The sequence below is a fragment of the Mesoplodon mirus genome, assembly GCF_964341445.2.
Source record: "Mesoplodon mirus genome assembly, chromosome: 3".
Classification (NCBI taxonomy): domain Eukaryota; kingdom Metazoa; phylum Chordata; class Mammalia; order Artiodactyla; family Ziphiidae; genus Mesoplodon; species Mesoplodon mirus.
Genome location: NC_138978.1, coordinates 27,910,465 through 27,932,980, shown reverse-complemented (window position 1 = coordinate 27,932,980; position 22,516 = coordinate 27,910,465). Strand labels below are relative to the sequence as shown.

Genomic DNA, 22,516 nt, shown 5'->3' with positions numbered 1-22,516 from the left:
ATAGAGGTACATGCAAACCTACAAAATGCTTTTGTTTCCATATGACTTCTTTAGATTCTCTAAATTGCCAGTGAACAGTTCTTAATCAGTTTGGGGGCAATAGTGAGCTAATTTTGAATTGCCTGAACTGTGAAACCTGATTATTTTGAGACAGCACAACTCTTGCTGCAGAGCTTATGTTTTTCTGTTGGAACTATATCTTAAATACCTTGGAATATGTAACCTTTTAAATTTGACTTTTGAGGGGAGGAGACAGGGGTATAAAAAAGAAAAGAAAAAAAAAGGAAGAAAAAGAAAAAACTTTAGAAGAGATTGTCAAGAAGCCAGGATTCTAGTCCCAGATCTGCCATCTAATCCCTGAGCAACTTTGCACATAGCATTTGTCCTCTCTGGGCATCAGTTGCTATACTGATAATATAAGAGACCTGGACTTTACTTTTAAGGCTCATTTCAGCTCTGGTATGTTATGAATCCAAGGCTATGGATTCAAGTGGGGTACAAAAAACTCATAGTGATTAGTTTACTGAGGAAGATGAGTCTGGAGATCCATCCAAGGCAGTTCTCAAGCATTTTCAAAGAGTACCAAGCTCAGATGATCAATAGACCTATTGATATCTCAGTTGTGCTCTTTCTGCCAGTCTATCTTCCCTCCCCACTCCAAAAGCATTGATGTGACAAGAGATCCTCATTAAAACACCTCAATATTCTGGATTTACACACACACTTGTCCTTTCTTTGCTTATTTTTGAATGGTTGGATGGGAGGGTGGGTTTACTATAGCAAAAAAGAAAGATGACCTGTTGGATTATATGCTTAATATTGGGAGAGTTTGGAACTGCCCCTCTGATATACTAAAATGTTTTCACTGACATTTTGTAATGAAAACTGTGCCTAGCACTCAATGGGTGCTCAATTAATACTTGTTGAGTGAATGAACATCCTTACCTTCTGACTGTATTCTCAGCTGAATAGCAAACTTTCATGCATAGCTTCACCTTTTTATACCTGTTTGACTTCAAGGATTGTTGGTTTTTTCACACTCAAATAAAATGACATCACTCAAATTCCACTGCAGGTTTAGCTTTAGTTAACAATGGCTGTGGCCACTGCTTACTGTGGGTGTTTATATCCTATTTCAGTAGATTTGCCATTGTCTAATTCTAGTTTTGCTCATAGTAAGGAAAGATGAGATTCCCTAAATGGTTATTAAAATAAAAATAAAAATTCTTGTTGTAGCTGTACAATAAAATAACAAATTTTTTTGTTTATTTTTATTGTTTTGTTTATTGCTGCCAATCTTTTAGAGCCCTTTCACGTGTATCATTTTATTTGACCCTTAAAATATTATATTTAAAAAAAAGAGCAAGTGGTATTCTCGCTTTATACAGGCGACCAAAACACAACCTCTCTATTTTCCTGATATCCCCCATATATACAGCAGAGCTAGAATTGGAATCACAGTTCACTTTTTCTAATTCTTGGTAGTTTGGTAGTTGTCAGTTTCCCCTGTGAGCAAAATTAGAAAAGGTTAGTCCTGAGTTTGATTTTTATAGATTGACTGTCACAGTAGTCAGTGGTATTTAGATTGTCATATTGAAACTTTGCTAGGTGTGACTCTTGGGGTTGGCAGAGAACTCATTTGCAGAATGTTTTGTTGAAATCAGTATCACACCCAACTACTTTCTGTTGCAGAACTCCAGCAATGTGTTCAACATTTTCCCTTCTTACCTTCTCAGTTTTCCTCTGTGTCCTTAGTCCCTGTTAATAGAACTTGGATGCATTTCGTTCTCATTAGAAAAATAAAAAAGCCTTGTCAGGTAGCAGTGTACCATGTTGGTCTTTCTCCACCCAGGAAACAGCATCTGTCATTGACATGATACTGATTTCAGCTGGGTTCTCAGGAGGCCCCTGGCTGATAGCTGTTTTGCTTTGTTTGTTTGAATTTGCAGTGCGGGTCTGGGATGTCCGGCCGTTTGCTCCCAAAGAAAGGTGTGTGAAGATATTTCAAGGAAATGTGCACAACTTTGAAAAGGTGAGTTCTGCATGGCAGAGGAATTTTACTGTCCATTTGATTCAAAGAAACATTTAAGATGGTGCTAAGGATAAGGAACAACAGCTCTACTGAGAAGGGGCTGCATTCTAGTAACACTGTTCTCCATCAAAACTGTTCTTGCCAGAAATAAAACTAATAGAAGCATAGGCAAGAAGGCAATCACATAGGTAGATAGTGATGGGGCCCCCCTCAAATTTAGGACTTCGGACTTCAACAAGACACTCCTATCTTTTTAATTCCTTGGGAACTTTGACCCTCATAGGTCGGTGTTCCATATGGGACTCAGATTCCCATGGCTATTACCTAGATGGCCTCCCTCACCCTCCCAGTGACCAGCTATTAGAGCTCTGAGAATACATCCCTTCCCTCAGCACCACAGGCCAAGTTCTGAGAGACAGAAATTTTTTCTAAACTCTCAAATCCCAAGTCAGCTCTTCCAAACAGCTTTTCCTCTAGAGAGTTTGTTAATATAGACTAATGTTTTTCTTTTGAGAACCCATTAAAATTCAATTTCACTTTATAAATCAAATTTTATCTTTTGTTAGAATTGGTTTTATTTTTATTTTCCTATAATATAAACAAAAAATTTAATGAGGATCAAGATAAAGGAGCAGGGCTTCTCTGGTGGCGCAGTGGTTGAGAGTCCGCCTGCCGATGCAGGGGACACGGGTTCGTGCCCCGGTCCGGGAAGATCCCACATGCCGTGGAGTGGCTCGGCCCGTGCGCCGTGGCCGCTGAGCCTGCGCGTCGGGAGCCTGTGCTCCGCAACGGGAGAGGCCACAACAGTGAGAGGCCCGCGTACCGCAAAAAAAAAAAAAAAAAAGATAAAGGAGCAAGGGGAGCCTCCGTTTGTAGGCAGAATAAAATTTTGTTGCCAGGTCCACTCTTAATTTACTGTAAATTAAGCAATTTCTACAGTTGGTTTTTTTTTTTTTTTTTTTTTTTTGGTTTTTATATGGTTTGAAATATATCAAATTAGGCTGTCTTGGGCTTCCCTGGTGGCGCAGTGGTTGAGAGTCAGCCTGCCAATGCAGGGGACACGGGTTTGTGCCCCGATCCAGGAGGATCCCACATGCCGCGGAGTGACTGGTCCTGTGAGCTATGGCCGCTGAGCCTGCGCGTCTGGAGCCTATGCTCCGCAACGGGAGAGGCCCCAACAGTGAGAGGCCCGCGTACCGCAAAAAAAAAAAAAAATCAGGCTGTCTTGGGCCACAGAATATAAGATAATTATTGATTATATGCTGGGGAGAATAATTAAAACTCTATTTAAGAGGGGGAATTCCCTGGCAGTCTAGTGGTTAGGACTCCATGCCTCCACTGTAGGGGGCACAGTTTCGATCCCTGGTCGGGGAACTAAGATCCCACAAGCTGTGTGGCATGGCCAAGAAGAAACTCAAGAAATTTAAAGTCTCTTAGCGATGCTATAGTCTAATAAAGAGGGGTTTGGTACATTATTATATTCATTGGATTCCTGCTTATTCATCATTATAGAATCTTCTGAGATGTTCTTGGTCACCTGATGGAAGCAAGATAGCAGCTGGCTCAGCCGACAGGTAAGGATTACTGGGCATGAGGTAAAGAATGCTGTAAGCATGCAGGTATCTTCTCATGTTTAATACATTAAGTGCAGACACTGAGCTATAGCAGACAGAGAGTTATAGCTGTACTCAGAGATGAAGTCATGTGTGGTCTGAAGGGTTTAAGGATCATGTGAACAAACACATCATTTCTGCCCTCTCTGGATACATTTTACACCTGGAGGGTAAACAGTTTCTTTGGTTATTGGATTCCCTTTGCCATCAAAGTAACATTCAAACTCCTAATCTGGCTCCAGTTTCCCTCATGAGATTCTTCTGCCATGCTTCAGTTCATTCAGATACATATTGTGTACTTCTCTCCCACCATCACCACAATGCTTCACTCACATGGAATTTTCCCTGTTCTTACATCCCTTATGCCTCCAGGCTTCTCTCTTATATCTCCTCTTCTCCATTATCCAAACTCCTATATCTCTCTAGTAATCACCTCTGTTATATCTATAAACTCTCCTGGCTCTCTCTCTCCCTTACCTCTCAGGCATTACTAATTGCTCTTTGTTCTGGCTTGTAGTCACACTGTATACATCTAACCTTTATTAACGTTTATTACATCTTACAGTAAGACAAACATAGTGGGGCACCCCTACTAAATTATATGCTCCTAGAGGTCAGGGAATGAGTCTTACTCATCTCTGAATGAGTAAGCAGCTAGTGAATATTACATGAATAAATTCCTAGCTCAAGGATGGTAGTCAAATTTTGCCCTGCATATCAGCTCATCTATTGGTAATGGCTGCCTATGTTGGGGATGATTCAGAGCTAGGTCTGGGTTCAATGGGAAAAGTGTCAAGATTGCTAGGTGAGGGCTTCCCTGATGGCACAGTGGTTGAGAGTCCACCTGCCGATGCAGGGGACACGGGTTTGTGCCCCAGTCTGGGAAGATCCCACATGCCGCGGAGCGGCTAGGCCCGTGAGCCATGGCCGCTGAGCCTGCGCGTCCGGAGCCTGTGCTCCGCAACGGGGGAGGCCACAACAGTGAGAGGCCCGCGTACCACAAAAAAAAAAAAAAAAGATTGCTAGGTGAGGGGTATGGCAGCATGTGGGCTAGGTATTTTCCAACCCTGAGCTGAATTAAAAGACTGTGAAGCTTTAACTATCACTTTAAACTGCCTGAGGAATTAGGTAATGAATGAGAAACAGAAAGGAGAGAATTCTTCATTCAGATGCTGTTGTATTTGACATGTCTGTGGTGATCTATAATTGGAAGTCAGAGGTTGAGTAGGGGTGTTCAAGTGCCCAGGGCTGCAAATGTGGAATGGTAAAGAATGATGAGGCCCTCTGATAGCAGACTCTAGGTTTAGCTCCCAGTGGGAGATGTCTTAACCCTTTTTAGCTTAACCCCATCTTTCTCCCCCCTTAGGGATTTTCCTGCTACCTGACTAAAACAGGCACCATCCTGTAAGCATGAAGCCTTTCCTAGGCTAGCTTGGGCTTTCAGCATGTGCCAGAGTTTTCTCCTATTTGGGGCTCTAGCACAACCATAAAGAAGCCTCACTTTGGTCTGTCCCACCCTTTCTGACTTGTGAACAATGCTGAACATACCTGAGGATTCCAGAGTCCACTTTTTTTCCCTGGCATGTTTAATGCCAGGAAAAATGGACAAATATTTGAGTATTTTATGGGGGAAAAAGGGCCCAGGTAAAACCGTGTCACATTGCTGGTTTGAGTCCTGGTGGTTTTGCAAGCTGCCCTGAAGAGAGAATCTAAAGGATTTTCAGTTGCCAGGTTTCTAAAGAAGACCTTGAAAAAACAGGCCCACAGCCTAAGATGTCTTACATTCTGACAGAGTAAGAACCATTCTAAGTATTTTTACATGATTTTCAGCAGAGTTGTATCTTTCCTATGTAATTAAGCTTTTAAATGATATCTGCCTAGCTTTTCTTCTGAGCAATATGTTTCTGACATTGGTCCTTTCTAACTTTCAGTGTCCACTCTTCCCTCTTTCCCTCCCCACTGTTCCTTTAAACCTTACATGTGGAAGCATGGCTCTGGTCTAGGAAGAGCCTGTATGTCTACCTGCTGAAGGTTGGCCACATTTCACCGGCCACCTCACCAATTAGCCCCAAGTCAACAAGCAGTGCTGTTGGCTAAGGAGCCTGGTTCCTGCCAAATGCTGCCATGCCAGAGTAAGGAGAGGATAAGGAACCCCTCTAAATTTAGCGTCTAATTGGCAGCCATGGAGAGTGAGGCCTCAAAGTAAACCCTTGGAGATCTTGGGTTCTGCTGGCTTTTATGTGCCTGGAAAATGTATTGTTCCTTCTCAGAAAACTGCTTTTCAGCTTGGCCTGAATTTGGCAAATTTCTCCTCCCTACTTGCAATTCACCTACCTCCTCATGTTCAGATTTGAAACCCTTCAACAGTTCCTATCAAGGACTACGAGAAGACTGGTCAGTCTCTCTGCTGTGAGTGATTTATTCATATTCAGCCTATTGATTTCATGTGATTCTGTTTTGCTCATTTATTTATTCATCATAACAATAGCTATCATTAATTCTGTGTGCCAGGCACTTTGCCTACATTATTTCTCTCAACAAAGCTGTGAGATCAACATTGTCTCCATCATTACTCCATCATTTGACTAAGGAAAGAGAAGCTCAGAGAAGTTAAATGAATGTCTGAGGTTATTTAACTATTAAATAGTTGCATTGAGACTTGAACCCAGAACTTACACACTTTTTCAGTAGGCCACATAGCCTTAGATTGATTAATGAGGACAGTTATTGCGCATGGCAAGAAAGAAGACACTGAGGAAAATATGAGCATTAGAGCCAGGGAGTCTGTAGACAGATGGTGTTCCTTCTCTTCCACCTTGCGTGGAACTTTTATTTAGTTCCTACGGAGCCTAGCCCTTGTGAGCTAAACAGTGTAATTAATAAGCTGTTGTTTGTTTGCATTTTAGACCAAAAGTGTAATGTTCTGAACTAGGTATTTTATAATCAAGTGCTGATGAGTGTACCCTTTTAGGTGTTGATTGAACAAAACAAATATGTAAATAATTGGTATAACCTGTTTGAAAACCACCAGCCTTTTAAATTTACCAACAGATTGTCTTTGCATGGTCATATGAAGATAATATCTATTTATTTTACCTTCAGCCTAAAATGACCCAAGCAAGGCTGAGGGTCAAAGGAACTTCTTTTGGCAGGGGTGGGGGAGAGTGGAGGATGGCAAGTGACACAAGGTATTTGAGGGTGGTAAGAGAAAGAAGAATACCGGAATATATTAGGAGTTCTAATTTTAATTCTGCCACTGAGCCACTAATGAACTGTGTAACCTTGGAAAAGTCACTGTACCTTAGGTTTCTTTTCTGTAAAATGAGTTTAGACTAGTTGGTTTTTGTTGGCCCCTTCCCATGAATTCAGTATTCATTCTGTCCATGAATTCAATGCAAGATGTGGATCAAGTGTATGGTTGGGTTTTGTTTATATAGCAGAAATGTCCTGTCCCGTCTGTGGGCTCTGTGATTTGAATACAGTACTAAGAAGTTCAGGTGGATCTACAGCCTAGTCTCCCAACCTGCCATGAGTTGGGTTACCTTTAAGACATTCCTAGGTGCATATGAAGTTAACTACACCCTAATTATATTGGGTGCTCTTTAAAGAAGATTTCTGTGTGGGATCTGTAGGAAAAACCGTTTGTCTTTCTTCTCCATGATCTTTCCTATTTCAGAAGCTTGTGTTTGAAAATACCAGTAATGCTGATATTTTTAGCTATTCCTGTTTCTCCACTCAGTTGCTCAAGAGCAGGATCCATGCCTTATTTAAAATCTATATTCCTAGTTTCTAAATGTCAGAGCACAGTTCAGTAAATACGGATTGAATAAATAAAGGGTTGTTGCCATTTCCCTTAAAAAGCCATGCTTCTCCCCTATCCTCAGTTCTGGGAGGCCTTAGCCTTGCTCTTCATGATACCTTGCAGGTTTGTGTACGTGTGGGATACCACAAGCAGGAGGATTTTGTATAAACTACCCGGCCACGCTGGCTCCATCAATGAAGTGGCTTTCCACCCCGACGAACCCATCAGTAAGTCTGTCCTGACTGTGGGGAAAGGGAAAGTGAGGGGATCTCCCTAAAGAGCCCTAAGAATACAGAGGCAGAGGTGCACATCTGTTTTATGTGAATTTCCACGCAAACAGTCTTTATGGGTATCGTTGACAGTCTCACTATTGTTCTAAGTGGTGAGGGTAAGAGCAATGATCCATTTTCTTAACCTCAAAGGGGGGTTGGTTAGTCTGTTTATTTCTAGTTCTTTTGAGTTTACGTGCTTCAGGTCTGTGATTCAGTGATGTAGTTGGATAAAAGAATGATGTTTCTTAATGTTCAGATATAAATTTCAACTTAACATTTTATTGGCTAGCTAAACTAGATAATGAACTTTGAATTTAAGGAGAAAATGTAACTTTCTCCAAGCGGACGCACGTTTACAAAATGACTGACAAAGACATTGATTCTTCTCTTCTAGAATGACTGAGAAGGTCTTTTTCTTAAGGTTTGAGTGACAAGGGACATCAGGATTTAGACCCTGATCATGTATTTCCCATAGCACAGTCCACCCTCATGGTTTTGAGAGGACTTGTATTGAAAAGTCAGACTATACTGTAGTTTCCTGTGAATGGTGTTTAAGAGGAGAGGAATTTAAGCTAAATCTAATTGCTCTTTTATACCAAAATTGCCTCTTTACATAAGAGCCCTTGAGCACCAGGTCTCCTTGAGCCTTCATTATTTCCAGTTATCTTTGTTCTTTTCACCTCAGTTCTCTCAGCATCCAGTGACAAGAGACTATATATGGGAGAGATTCAGTGAAGATATGGAATGGAAGACTCCACAAGGCTGCTTGACCCTGAGACCTCAGACAGCATAAGTGGCATCAAATGATGCCCGAGCTAGCATCCTCCCTTCAGATGAAGATCATTACTAGCAAGAAACAAGGAGGAGGTGGCCATATTCCAGCAACCACAAGTATCCCAGTATCCTATTTCATCAGGATGATTAAGGCAACCTTACAGGGGCCTCTTAAAACCACCTGCCAGATTTCAGGGATTGATTTTTTTTTCCTTTTTTTTTTTTTTTTTTTTAAAGTAAGGTTTCTTCAAAGGGACACACATTGGTTGGTGCATAGTCTCCTGTTTCCTAATTTAGGCTGAAGACAGGGAATGTGACCAAAATTTATTCGTTGGGGATTTTTTTTTTAACTCAATAACTTGTATGATATTTTCTTTCTTTGTTTCTCTGACTCATTTTGTATTAAAAGCCAAATAGATGCCTTTTTACAAGAGCCATGTGGATTGGATTTATTTCTGTCTTTTCTTTGAGGCTTGACCACTGTAAATCTTAGCAGAGCATGACATGGCCAGGGGATACATACAGTTCATTTAAACTTCCAAGAAGCTGAACATAGTCTGTGTCTACTCTGCCTCCTGCCAAAAGCACTTTTCTGAGCAGCAGTCCCTACCCTCCGGTTTCCTGAAGTGGGCAGATTTGGGACATTCTCAGCTGGTAGCAATAGCATTGGCTGGAATGCTGTATCAAACTCAACTCAAAAGGAATATGAGAAAGTTTTGGTGCTGCTGGGCCATGACATTGTCTAAGACTTTTTTTTATCATTTTGCTTGTCTGTCTTAAACTGACAGGCATTAAGAAATGCTATTGGGCTTCCCTGGTGGCGCAGTGGTTGAGAGTCCGCCTGCCGATGCAGGGGACGTGGGTTCGTGCCCCGGTCCGGGAAGATCCCACATGCTGCGGAGCAGCTGGGCCCGTGAGCCATGGCCGCTGGGCCTGCGCGTCCGGAGCCTGTGCTCCGCAACGGGAGAGGCCACAACAGTGAGAGGCCCGTGTACCGCGACAAAAAAAAAGAAAAGAAATGCTATTAGTTGCCTTCTACCCCCACAACAGGTACTATCTCTGGCTCACGGGGTGACTCTGCCTGGCACACAGATCAGCACTGATGAATCCCATCTGGCACTGGGGAGCGCAGTGTGTCTTTTCTGAATCTCCTACCTCAACACGGAGGTCTTCACACCTCCAACCTGTTCTGAACGTGTTTGGTTTTATACTTTTAGCTCACAAACTGAATCACCTACTTAAGGTATAAAAGAAAGAGGATAGTTTTGTTTTTGTTTTTGTTTTTTTGTGGTATGCGGGCCTCTCACTGTTGTGGCCTCTCCCGTTGCAGAGCACAGGCTCCGGATGCACAGGCTCAGCGGCCATGGCTTACGGGCCCAGCTGCTCCACGGCATGTGGGATCTTCCTGGACCAGGGCACGAACCTGTGTCCCCTGCATCTGTAGGTGGACTCTCAACCACTGCGCCACCAGGGAAGCCCAAGAGGATAGTTTTAAGTGAGCACATGTCCAAGACTTAACTCATTAATGAAGGAACCAGCAGGGTGATAAACCTCTCAAACCAATTACTTTTAGTACAGTGAATAAAGTATAAAGTTTATTCACTTTACACTGGAAATGGAAAGCACTTTATTGTTCCTGGGAGTTACGGAAGTTTCACAGATTCATTATCCTTAGATTGGGACTTAGAGAATGAGTAGGACTTTGCCAGTGGGCAAAAAAACATGTGCATTCTAAGAAACAGCAGGCACAAGCTTGAAAGCTTGGTGTGTTTTCATGAACCAAAAGAACTTCAGCATGGTTAGTGATGGGGCTAAATTAAGTAGGAGCCAAATGCTGGAGAGCTTGTACTATGATTTATCTTATAGGTTGAGGTTTCCTAAAGTGTATTCCACAGAACACTGTTTCCCAGGTATCTTAGGTACTTTGGGCATAAAGATCCCATGCTCACATAAGTTCAGGAAAAACTGGGTTAAATAAAGTGAAATAGCATTCCTTTACTGCAGGAATGCTTAGAACCTTATACTAAGTAGAGTGAGATCTTCAAAAGGAATGGTGACTCAGATTTCAGACCTAAGCAATAATTATAGATATGGTTATGCCTTTAACCAGAAGAGACTTGGCCAAAGATAGTTTGCAAGCCACTTTGCACGCCTCTACCACAATCACAGTTTACTCCCTAATCCCTTATAAATACCCGGTCTACATACCTCACAATTAGTCCGGTCCCCCCCCCCCACACCCTCGTCTTTCTTGGCTTGGGGTAAAACAAGGCTTGAACTTTGATGCTGCACTTTTAAAAGCCTACCAATCCCTTGAGAAGTTGGCAGTGATTGGGAAGAACCAAGGCCCTGGAGGCTGCAAGGGCTTTCCTCTAACCTCAGCCTCTTCACTCCTCCCAAGTGCCTTCTTCAAAGGCTGGGTAGAAACCCATTAGCAGGAAATAGCAACACCACTTAGAATTTGTAGGGAATAGAGGCCCTAGCCTGGGGAATGAAGATTTGAGTATAAAACATCCCTAGAGGGTGCAAATTGTATTCTCACTTTGGGAGAGATAGATTGCTCCCGAATGAGTAATGCCATCTCTGGTTTTCAGTTAATTTCCCTTTATGACTTCCAGTCTCTAGCACTTAATACCATTGGCACTTAAAGAGCCAAATCTTTTTTTCACTGGGTGGTTAAGTTTTGTGAGCTGAATTGTCAGGGAGGTGGATTTGGACAGGTCAGGGCTCTTAACAGAGTTGCTTCTTCACAGCAAAACTACAGAGTTATTTGTTTCCCCTGATAGACCTGAAGTCTGCTGCTTGTTAACATCTCAAGGTGTGGATGGAGGTAAGAGAGAGAGCTCTGAGCAATTTGGGGCTGCAGGCAGTTGAGCCTTTGGGGAAGGCCATTTGAGTTAGGACAGGATTTCTTCCAAGAGATTTTAGAGCTTGACAGCTGTGTCCCAGGACAGATGGAGGGGCCAGACTTAAAAGACAGCCACTAATCCTGTGGAACCAAATAAAGCCAAGTCTGACCTCTGAGCCTGCCCTCTGCCCTCTGGTCAATTGTCTCTATACCCCAGACGCATAATGATCCTTTGAAAAACCCGGGCGCCCACCCTTTCCACATCAAGCCCTGAGTTATCCCAAATTCCTCCTTCTAGGTTTCAACTTCTTTTCCTCACTTGCCTCTGCAACTCACTTACACTCTTAGATTCTTCTTTAATTTATATCCTCTAGAGCAGTAGTTCTCAACTCTGCACAATTTTGCTGCCTAAGGGACATTTGACAATGTCTGGAGACATTTTCGATGGTCACAACTCGAGGGATGCTATGCACATCTAGTGAGCAGAGGCCAGGGATGCTCAGAGAAGTAGGTGCTCCAAAATGTCACTAGTGTTGCTGTTGAGAAACTCTGCTCTAGAGCAGTGATTCTCAAAGCGTGGTCTCTGGAACTGCAGCATCATCAACATCTCCTGAGAACATGCTAGAAATGCAAACTCAAGTGCTCTGCCTGAGACCTACTGAATCAGAAACTTTGGGGGCAAGAGTGTTCAACACTCCGGTGTAACAAGTCCTCCACGTGATTCTGATGCAAGTTTGAGAACCACTGCTCCATAGACTCAAAGCTTTCATCTTTCCTGGGAGAGCCACAGAGGCTTCTCCTGTTTATTCAGTGATAGTTGTCCTTAACTATTTAACTGTTCTTTTTGGCTTACATGCTTTATCTCACTTGTCACATTTGGGGCAACATGTCCAAAGAGATGTAACATCTAAGATCAACCAGCTAGTAAGTGGCAAAGCCAGGACATAAAACCCAGCTAGAGATCTTACCCCATCAGCACAGTGTAGGCCTTCGTGACTTTTAACCTTGAATGCACATTAGAAGCACCTGAGGAGCCTTTAAAAATCCAGATGCTTAGATCATACCCCAGACCAATTAAATCAGAATCTCCAGGGTAAACATCAGTATTTTTTAAAGCTTTCTCTGGTGATTGCAATGTGCAGTTAAGTTGAGGACACTAGTGTTAGCCATGGCTATAACTATAGACAGGAGGGTAGCATAAAGCCAAGTTGACTTCTCCTGGCGCCCCTTGGATCTCAAGGAAATCACTGCTCTGACATGTGGTCTGTGTGAACTTAAGAACACTTCTCCCGGTGCCCACAGCTGAGCTGAAACTTAGGAGTTTGCCCAGGAAGCAGAGGTTGATCTACTGTGGTCATCTCTGCCTGACTGACTGTGGGGCTTTGTGCAGAAAAATGACCTCTGATCTTCCTTCAAAGTATAGCATCCAAAGATACTAGAGCCAGAAAGGACCTTACAGGTAGTTAGGTCATCTAGTCCAACCTCATTTTACAGAAGGGGAAACTGAAAAGAGATACTGTTTAACCAAGGTCACATGCATATTAAGTTAGAGGTTTTGCTCATTCAGGAAACATTAATTCAACAGGCCTCTGTGGTGGACCCTGTGCTGTGCTCCGAGAATACAGAAATGACTGAGTCATAGCCTCATCTTTGAAGGCTCACAGGGCAGAATAGTGGGGAGGGAAACAAAAATCAGGGCTTCTCAAACTTTTCCCCGTAAGTGCCTTAATGGCAGAGGAGAATGAACTGGAGCAGGAGGGACTCCTGAAATTAATAACTTTGAAATCTCACCTTGAATCTATAAAATGTATGATTCCCCCCTCTCAACTTTTTGAAAAGTTTCAAACATAAAAATTGAAAGATTAACATAGCGAGTATCTGTATATGTTCCATCTAGATTCAATAATCTCTCCTCTGTCTCTCTCACACACATTGTATATGTACAGCTTTCAATGACTATTGAAAGTAAGATGCAGACATCATAATTCCTTACTCCCAAATATTCCTAAATACTCCAGCAGGTATCTATCTCCTAAGAACATTCTCTTTCATAGCCACAATCCATTACTGCATCTAAGAAAATTAACAGCAATTCCATAATACCATCTAATGACCATATTAAAATTTCCCCAGTATTAAAAATGTCTTTTATAGCTAATTTTTCAATCTAGAATCAAGTTTTATGCTTTGGGGTATTCTCTCTACTGTCTCTTAATCTAGAACATTCCCCCATACCTTCTTCCCCAGTGAAATTGACTACTTAAATGTATGTGGTTTTGTATGCTGCTTCATAATATAGCTGTGCTTGTTTTACATTAATAATTGTTTTAAATGACTGAACACCAAGTAAAACTGACACTCCAGGAAGACGTACCATATTTATCTGTGCTCTGTGTCTTCTCATGTCCTTGTTTTAGAAACATGAATAAGCAATTCAAATTCAATCTAATACATACTGTCGGAGGTATACCTACAAACTAGGAGGAAGTGCCTCAGGAGAAATTAGAAAAAGTTTTACTGAGGAAATGACACTTTAAGTGAATCTTAAAGGAAGATTGGAAATTGGGGAGAAGAGGGAGCTGGGAGGGGAGTAAGTACAGTCTGAATATTGGACAACTTCACAGATCACCAGAACTCCTGGTGCGATCAAAAATGACACACAGCACGTGGTGGTAACAGCATGTTGGGGGAGTGACAGATGAGTAGGAACCTTGGAAAGTGTCGGAGCCAGATTGCAGAGTCTAAAAGCCAGGTGGGGCAGCTCTGGGCTTTGGTCCATGGGAAGGAAGCCAGCAAAGTTCTCAGTACTCTGCCCAGGAGCTCAACCACACCTGAGGATGCTTTTGATTCTGGGTACCCTCTCAGAAAATCATTATAGGGAACTGTTGTAGGAACCAGGGGAGATAGATGAGATCAGTATCTTCAAACATCAAAAGACTACCAAAAAAAAAAAAAGACTACCCTGGAAAAGAGAAAACGCTCTTATTCTGGGAAGCCTCAAAGTGCAAAGCCAAGACAAGTGGATTATAAGAAGACAGACTGGGCTTCCCTGGTGGTACAGTGGTTGGGAGTCCGCCTGCCAATGCAGGGGACACGGTTCGAGCCCTGGTCCGGGAGGATCTCATATGCCGCGGAGCGGCTGAGCCCGTGCGCCACAGCTACTGAGCCTGCGCTCTAGAGCCCATGAGCCACAATTCCTGAAGCCCACGTGCCTAGAGCCCGTGCTCCACAACAAGAGAAGCCACAGCAATGAAAAGTCCGTGCACCGCAACGAAGACCCAACGCAGCCAAAAATAAATAAATTTATTAAAAAAAAAAAAAAGAAGACAGACTTACACTCAACAAAGAAAGCAGCTGAGTCAGAGCTGTCCAAACACAGAATGGTCAAGAGGTGCTCCTCTCTGGAATGTACAAGCAGAAGCTGGGTGACCATTTGACAGGAATGCCTGCGTTATAATTGATTTAGAGGGTTAGAGCTGCTCAGCAGAATCCCTGGGGAGTATACTTTTTAAATACCTGTAGCCAGGTCCCACATCCAGAGATTTTGCTGGAGTTGAACTGGTGTGGGGCCCTGATTCAGATGCAAGTGGTCTGCACACTAATATCTGGGAGCCACTCAATTAGAGGACCTCTGTGGTCTTTTCCAACACCATTGTTCTATGATTTTACATGCCATTTACCTCAGACTCTTATGATGGTAATTTTAGGATTCAGTGAATTGTTGGCCGTGAAAGGATGTCTGGGTCAGTCAGGGCTTATGGAAAATGATAAGGGGGTGGGGAGCCAGCAGGGGGTTGAGAATCCTATCAGGGCATTTGGGACCTGCTGGAGTGGCCAGGCCTGAGCTGACCCCATCTGTCTTCCTATCCCCAGCTGGCCCTTGGGCAAGCCCAGTGCAGCATAATAAAGGCCCAGCGAAGTATGGGGCCGATTGGAGAGGGCCTCCTGCCATCTCAAAGTCCCCAGCTCAGCTGGCCTGAGGGCCGACTTTAACTGAAAGCCCAGGCAGCTGCTAAGGGCTAGTGAAAAGGGAGATTTGTCTTGGCTGTCAGCAGATTCTGTGCTAGGGATTCTGGAACGAGACAAGGAAAGTCAACTTTCTACAAGCTTTACTGCCTGCCATCAGAGCTGTTTAGGGTTTCCTGACCTAGACCCTGCCCATTCATATACACCCTGTTCTTCCTATTCCTTTATTCTCAACCATTTTTTTTTAAGATTTATTTATTATTTATTTATTTCATTTATTTTTGGCTGCATCGGGTCTTAATTGCAGCACGTGGGATCTTTGTTGAGGCATGCAGGATCTTTCGTTGTGGCGCGTGGGCTTCTCTCTAGTTGTGGCGTGCGGGTTTTCTCTCTAGTTGTGGCGCGCAGGCTCCAGGGTGCGTGGGCTCTGTAGTTTGCGGCACTCAGGCTCTCTAGTTGAGGCGCGCGAGCTCGGTAGTTGTGGCGTGTGGGCTTGGTTGCCCCACGGCATGTGGGATCTTAGTTCCCTGTCCAGGGATCGAACCCATGTCCCCTGCATTGTAAGGAGGATTCTTTACCACCGGACCACCAGGGAAGTCCCTCAACCATTCTTTCTTAGAAATATTTTTCCTTTTAAGATTTGAAGGAAGTTGGTTGGACAGGGGTGGTGGCAGGAAGGAGGTGACAAGCAGTAAAAAGTATGCGCAGAAATTAAAGAGAAGGGGTCATAGCTCCTGAACACAGCTTGCTGTTAAATACTTTAATTAAAAATATTTAATTTTTCTTGCACTTCTTTTTCTGTCTGGCAGCCTACGTTTCAGGCATCATCCTTTCTCTGAAGTGTTCCATCACTGCCTATTCCCAAGCAGAGTTAGCCATTCTTTCCACCATTTGATTTCTGTACCTCATAGGCACTATGCCCTTCTATGTATCACTCATAACTGTCTGTTTATATGTCTGCCTCTCCCACAGGCTCAAGAGTCACAAACTCAGATGCCATCAGGGCCCAGAGAGGAAAAGCAAATGGGTGAAGTTGCTGGGTTTAGGGAAACAAGCAGTGGATGATGTCATGCTGCTGGCCAGTATGCTAACCCTCAGGCTTTTAGCCCAAGGATTGTCAGGGGCACCTATCCTTTTCATCTTTGGTTCCAAAGCTCCTAACTCAGTGCCTGACACAGTAATGGAACTTACCCGGAGGTCTTGAGAACCAGCTCTGCCCTAACATGCTGTGTGACATTACAGAACTCACTCAACCTCTCTGCCATTCAGGTTCTCCCTTTCTTTATCTCTCGCCTCTTCAGAAAAGGCACTTTGCAGATCATCTAGGCCAGTGGCTTTCTCACTTTGTTCCTGAGGGACTTTGGCTTGAGGGGCTGATCTTCACAGGATGCAGGGGCAGGCTGAGACACCAGGTTCCCAGTCCTCTCTCCACAAAACCAGAGTGGTCCAACATTTCTTCAGTTTTAGAAATGTATGATTTCTTTTGAAGAGAAGCGTTTGCTGCTAAAAAAATTAAAGTTCAAAATCCGTAAGGAATGCAGTAGGAATGGTATAGGTAGTTCTGCCTGGATCAAATCCTGATTCTGCTACTTCCTTGTTGTATGACCCCAGGCACGTGATCTAACCTCTCTGAGCCTCAGTTCCCTCTCCTAGAAACTGCCGGTGGTGATAATAGTACCCACGTCAGAGGGCTCCTGTGAGATTTAATGCGTTAATGCGTAGAAGGTGCTCAGAACAGTGCCTGGCACAGAATGCTTAAGAGGTGTTAGCTACTGTGATATAATGAGGTCTTTGTCCCTAGTCTTGGCACAGAGCTCCTAAAACTCTGGGAGTGTCCCCAGTGATAGGCGTGTCTCTTGTTATTCATGAGTCCCTTTTGATCACACCTGAGTTTATTCTAATGAGATGACTTAGGACAGAGACCCCTCAACAGACTCAGGATGGGACTGGTCACCAGAAAGACCAAGTGATTAGAGACGAACCTTTTAGCCCCTCCTACTGAGCTCCAGGAAGGAGGGGTGGTAGCTGGTGACCAAGCTCTTTAACTGCTCTAGAACAATGAGATCCAGAGCAGCTTCCAGGGAGGTGAACCAGCTGGGAGGGTTGTGCACCCCTACTCCACAGAGACAGAAGTGCCCAGGACCCTTCCAGACCTCACCCTATAGACCTCTTTGGCTATTCATTTGTATCCTTTATAATAAGCCAGTAAATGTAAGTAAACTACCTTCCTGAGTTCTGTGAGCTGTTCACAAACAAATTATCCAACCTGAGGAGGAGGTCATGGGGACCCCTGATTTTATAGCTGGTTGGTCAAAAGTAGGGCTGGCTGGAGATTTGCAACTAGCATGTGAAGTAGAGGCAGTCTTGTGGAACTGAATCTTTAAGCTGTGGGTCTGCGCCAACTCTGGGTAGTGTCCGCATTGAATTGAATTGAACTGTTGGACAACCAGCTGGTGTTGGAGAATTGGTTGGTGTCAGAAAACACCCCACAAACTATAATTAGGGAGCACGTTCAGTCCGCTAACTTGGAAGAAGAAATTAATAGGTTTAATTTAATTTCTGCTATCTTATGAGTGAACTTGCTCAGCTTTTAGTGTTTTAACCCAGAGAGGGACTAATGGTGGAAGATTCAGACATGGTGACTTGGCTTGGTTTAGGGCAAGGGAAGGACGTAACAGCTCAGAAATTTCCTCGCTTCAGCAGCTCCTAATGTGCCTCTCTCTAGGGCTGACCATGATCCTGCCTTCTTACTCAGGAAGCGTGGGAATGTTCTGAATCATCTCTGTCCTTTATTTCTAAATCCTGCTTCATTGCCCCCACATTCTTTCCCTAGTCCAAGGGTTAGTCATCTTTTGTGTTGACTACTGCAAGCCCCTCCTGACATCATCCTCAGCTCCTAACATCCCCAGTTTCTTGACAAAGATGTTTCTCTCTCTTCCTGTACTTAGATTGCCTTCCCCCTTAGCATCCTGGACTTCCCCGTGGTAAAGAGAGCACAGTGTATGCTAGGGCCCAAGGCAGGAAGATCATTCATTCACCACGTATTTGTTGACTCCTGATGTGATCCAAGTCCTGTGGGATATAGAGATAATTTATGACACAGTCACTGTCTTCATAGAGCTCAGTCTATTGGGGGAACAAAATCAGACAAGGACAGTAAATCCCAGTAAAATCTCTCACGGAGATAACACAGACCACATGTGATCCCAAAGGAGGGTGCCTCCTTGAGGTCACAGAGTGTTAAGGAAGGTCTGGGTTGGGTGGGGGAAGTGACAGGTGAGCTGAGATTTGAAATTTGAATAGGAGGCCTCCAGGCTGAAAATTTGGATGGGAGATGCATTCTAGACAGAAGTACACGTGCAAATCATGGAAGTGAGAGATGGCATGCTGTGTGTGTGTGGTGTGGGCAAGATTTCGACTAAACGGAATGACCCAGGGGCAGAGGCTAGTTCTGCTGATGTCAGGCCATCATCCCTGGTCCCATAGGACAAACTTAAGAGTGAGTCAGCCTGGCCCTGGAACAGGGTGTCACAGGCACGATGTGGTACAGCCAAGAGCCTGGCAAAGGCAGGTCACAGCCCCAGTGGAATCCACTGTTTTTAGGATTAAATGAGATAGTGTATGCCAAGTACCTGGCTCAGAGTAAGCACTCAATAAATGGGAGCTATGATGGTTATTATTACTGAATTGCATTGTTAGTATCACAGAGGGAACTGGCAGACGCTCTGTGTGGAAGAGGCCCTAAAGTGGATCTCCTAGAGAACTGTTACATCTGGGCTGAGACTTTGCGGGGCTGGTTCTTATTCTTTTGTGGGAAACACACTCTTTGGAGAATTTGATGAAACCTGTGGACCCTCTCCCCAGAAAATGACACATCTGCTCAGATGAAGATTTGCATATTATTTCAGGGACTTCACAGACTCCTGGAGGCCTGTCTAGTCATGGAAACTGGTTGGACACAGCTGTTACTCGCCAAGCATGGCTGAGAAAAGTTCCCACTGTTATCTCAGCTTATTATTCCAGGTGAAAACCTCAGCTCATATAATCTCCTTTTTAAAAATTTTTTAATTAATTTTTATTGGGGTATAGTTGCTTTACAATGTTGTGTTAGTTTCTGCTGTGCAGCAAAGTGAATCAGTTATACGTATATATATATCTCCACTCTTTTTTAGATTTCCTTCCCACTTAGGTCACCACAGAGCACTGAGTAGAGTTCCCTGAGCTATACAGCAGGTTCTCATTAGTTCTCTATTTTATACATAGTAGTGTATATATGTCAATCCCAATCTCCCAATTCATCCCACCCCCCATAATTTCAACTCTGCGAATATTCTGTGTGTTTTAAAATACTAAGTGGTTGGGACTTCCCTGGCGGTCCAGTGGTTAAGACTCAGAGCTTCAAATGCGGGGGGCACGGGTTTGATCCCTGGTTGGGGAACTAGGATCCCACATGCCGCACGACACAGTTAAAAGAAGAAAAAAAAAAAAGCACAACTAAGTGGCAAAAAATAAAATAAATAAAAGTGGCGGCTGACAAGTGGGTGGAGGAAGGAGACCAGTGAAGAGACCATTCTGACAGTCCAGGGAGAAAACACGACTGGCTTCAGGGGCATGTGTCCTCTGCAGTCACACAAGGCCCTCCCTGTGCTTGGTTTTATGGTCTGCTGTGTCTTCCTTCCTAATGAGCCTTAAGGAGTCTTGCATTTTCATTTTGCACTGGCCCCCACAAATTATGTCACCAGTCCTAGGAGAAATCATGCATTTGAGTGCTTAGTCTGTAAACAGGGCATAAGTGGCAGTGCTGGAACTGGAACCCAAGCTGCTTGGGTCCAGAACCATGGGTCTTAATCTGTGTCATACTGTTTTCTGAGTCCAGAGGGCCAGTGAGAGCTGAGAGGGAGGAAAAGAAAAGAAACATTGTTTCTTCTGCCAGAACACTATTCTCCAGGCCTTGGCTTCTCCTTCCCTCCTACTGTCTTCTCAGTATCAATGACACGTCCTCAAGGAGGCCTTTCCTGGTCTCTGGACCTGAGTTATGGCCCCCTTATTCTTTCACTTTTTGTTATCCTTTAAGGTACTCATCAGAATTTATCATTATTTATTTGCATGTTTTCTGGTTTTAATAATTCCTCACTAGACTATTCTCTCAGTGAGTGCAGGACTGGTTCATCCCCTTATCCCCAGTGGAGAGCCTGGTAGGTAGTAGATATTTCATAGATAACAGCTGGAAGGTAAGTTCACAGAATGTAATGACAGATCAGATGGGATAGAGGAGCTGGGAGGATGCCGCAGGGATTCCCACCTGAGCGATGCTAATCCCTATATAAGAAGTTAGGAGGGGGGCTGGGATGATTCAGTGGACTGGGGATGTGTTTGAGAGCTTGATTGCTTTTGGAGGGGGCGCCTTGAAGAAGGCAGTCTTCTACTGGCAAGCCCTTCCTGACTCCCTCCCCACTGCAGCCTGGGTGAGGGGCTGGCCACAGCCCCCTGGGCAGACCGCTGCCATCAGGCATCTCCTGCTTATGCCCCTGGGGGTTGCCTGTTCCCTGGCCTGGGAAGCTCAGTGGGTTCTGGAACAGTGCTGCAGGGCTCACCTCTGGATCATAGGGCTCCCAGGGGCGTGTATGTAGTCACTCGGGCTCAATAAATGCCAGTAGAAGAAAAGAGGGAAGGAAGAACTCAGGAGCGAGGCTGGGATGGGGAGCAGATCTGGGAAGTGGAGTGGAAGTAGAGGGCCAAGGTTGGAGCCGCCGGGCCCTAGAGACAAGGTGGACAGAGGAATGCTCCAGCACCCTCGGGAGGCCAGGCACAGAGCTAAGTGCTTTATTCACCCAACTGCATTTCATCTTTGTGGCAACACTGAAGCAGTCATTATTATTCCTATTTTGTTAGGAAAACGGAGGCCCAGAGAGGTGACGTGATTTGCCCAAGGTCACACAGCGAGTGAGCAGTGAAGCTGGGTTTGACCCAGGGCCATCAGTCCCCAAGCCTGCACTCTTCCCACTTCACTCCTGCCTCTCGCCCCTGCTCTCCGCTTCCCTCCCCCTTCTCCCCTCCCTCCGCTTCCTCGGCCGCCCCGCCCCACCCCTCTCCTCCCCTCCTCTTCCCTCCCCTCTTTCCCTCCTTCTCTACCTCTTGGCGGCGGCGGCGGCGGCGGCGGAGCCACGTGGTGGGGCCGGGAAGCCGCGGCCGCCGAGCGCCCGGGCGGCTGCCCCTGCTGGGCAGTGCTGCTGTGCGCTGCGCCGCGCTCGGTGCCTGCGCTCCCCGCTCCGCGCTCCCCGCCAGCCGCCCCGGGGCGGGAGGCGCGCCTGGCGGCCGGCCGGCCAGACAAAGGAGGCGCGGCAGAACCGGCGCGCGTGCGGACGGACCATGGACTCCGAGCGTGAGCGGCCGGCCGCAGCCCTGAGGACCCGGCGCTCCCGGGCCCGGCCCTAGGCGCCCGGTCCCGCCGCCCGGGGCGCCCAGCTGGGAGGACGCGGAGCCCGCGCGGCGCGGAGGAGGCGGCGGCCGCCGAGCTAGAGGGGCGCCGCGGCGAACGGCGCGCGCGGCCCCCGGAGCCATGGGCAAGTGCAGCGGGCGCTGCACGCTGGTCGCCTTCTGCTGCCTGCAGCTGGTGAGCGCCGCGCGCCCGGGCGGCCGGGCCGGGTTGGGGCGCGGCGGGGCGGGGTCCCGGGGCGTGCGGGTGGGGTGTGTGTCTCTGTGTGTGGGTCTGGGGCGAGCGCTCGGGTTGGGGGGTGGTCTGGAGCCACGAAGCGGACGGGCGGAGCCTGCTTGGGCTGGCCCGGCTGTCTCTTTGTGTGCGCTTCTTGCCCGGCGCTCCCCGGTCCCCGAGTGCGTCCTGTGCGCGAGTCCCCGGCCCGCTCCGCGCCTGGGGCTCGGCGCGTCTCGCCCGCACTGTACGAGCGGCCTTCTGTTGGGGAGATGCGCTGTGGGACTGTGGCTCGCCGGGGTTTGGGGGTGTTTCCGAGGCTGGTGTGTGGATCCGTTGAGGTCACTGCCGTGTGTTTTCCTCTAGATCACTCGTTTGCGTGGGTCTCAGCCTCTGGTCTCCGCCCCAGTGTTTCTCACAAAGTCTCTGCTCCTGTGTGTGTTTCTCTCCTGGTTTCTCCTTGGTATGTCTCTAGATCTCTGACCATTTCTGGTCCATGTTCATTTGTGTGTGTCGGGATCATAGACTCCGGGAACCGTTCACTCCTTTGTGCTCTTCCT

General features: G+C 45.6%; 2 protein-coding genes across 3 annotated transcripts in view; both read left to right on the top strand.

The window, feature by feature from the left end:
• SNRNP40 (small nuclear ribonucleoprotein U5 subunit 40) overlaps positions 1–9,032 on the top strand; it is a 39,261-nt gene extending 30,229 nt beyond the window's left edge. Inside the window, exons 7-10 of the mRNA XM_082612581.1 lie at positions 1,950–2,032; positions 3,545–3,606; positions 7,571–7,674; positions 8,405–9,032. Of these exons, the coding sequence (XP_082468707.1) occupies positions 1,950–2,032; positions 3,545–3,606; positions 7,571–7,674; positions 8,405–8,454 (299 nt within the window). The 3' untranslated portion in view covers positions 8,455–9,032. The remainder of the gene's footprint in view (positions 1–1,949; positions 2,033–3,544; positions 3,607–7,570; positions 7,675–8,404) is intronic.
• Positions 9,033–21,457: 12,425 nt separating this feature from the next.
• Positions 21,458–22,516, top strand: part of NKAIN1 (sodium/potassium transporting ATPase interacting 1) — a 45,589-nt gene continuing 44,530 nt past the window's right edge. Inside the window, exon 1 of one of the 2 annotated variants that reach the window (XM_082616143.1) lies at positions 21,458–21,920. In XM_082616143.1, the coding sequence (XP_082472269.1) occupies positions 21,867–21,920 (54 nt within the window). In that variant the 5' untranslated portion in view covers positions 21,458–21,866. The remainder of the gene's footprint in view (positions 21,921–22,516) is intronic. The other variant, XM_082616144.1, reaches the window with a different exon arrangement.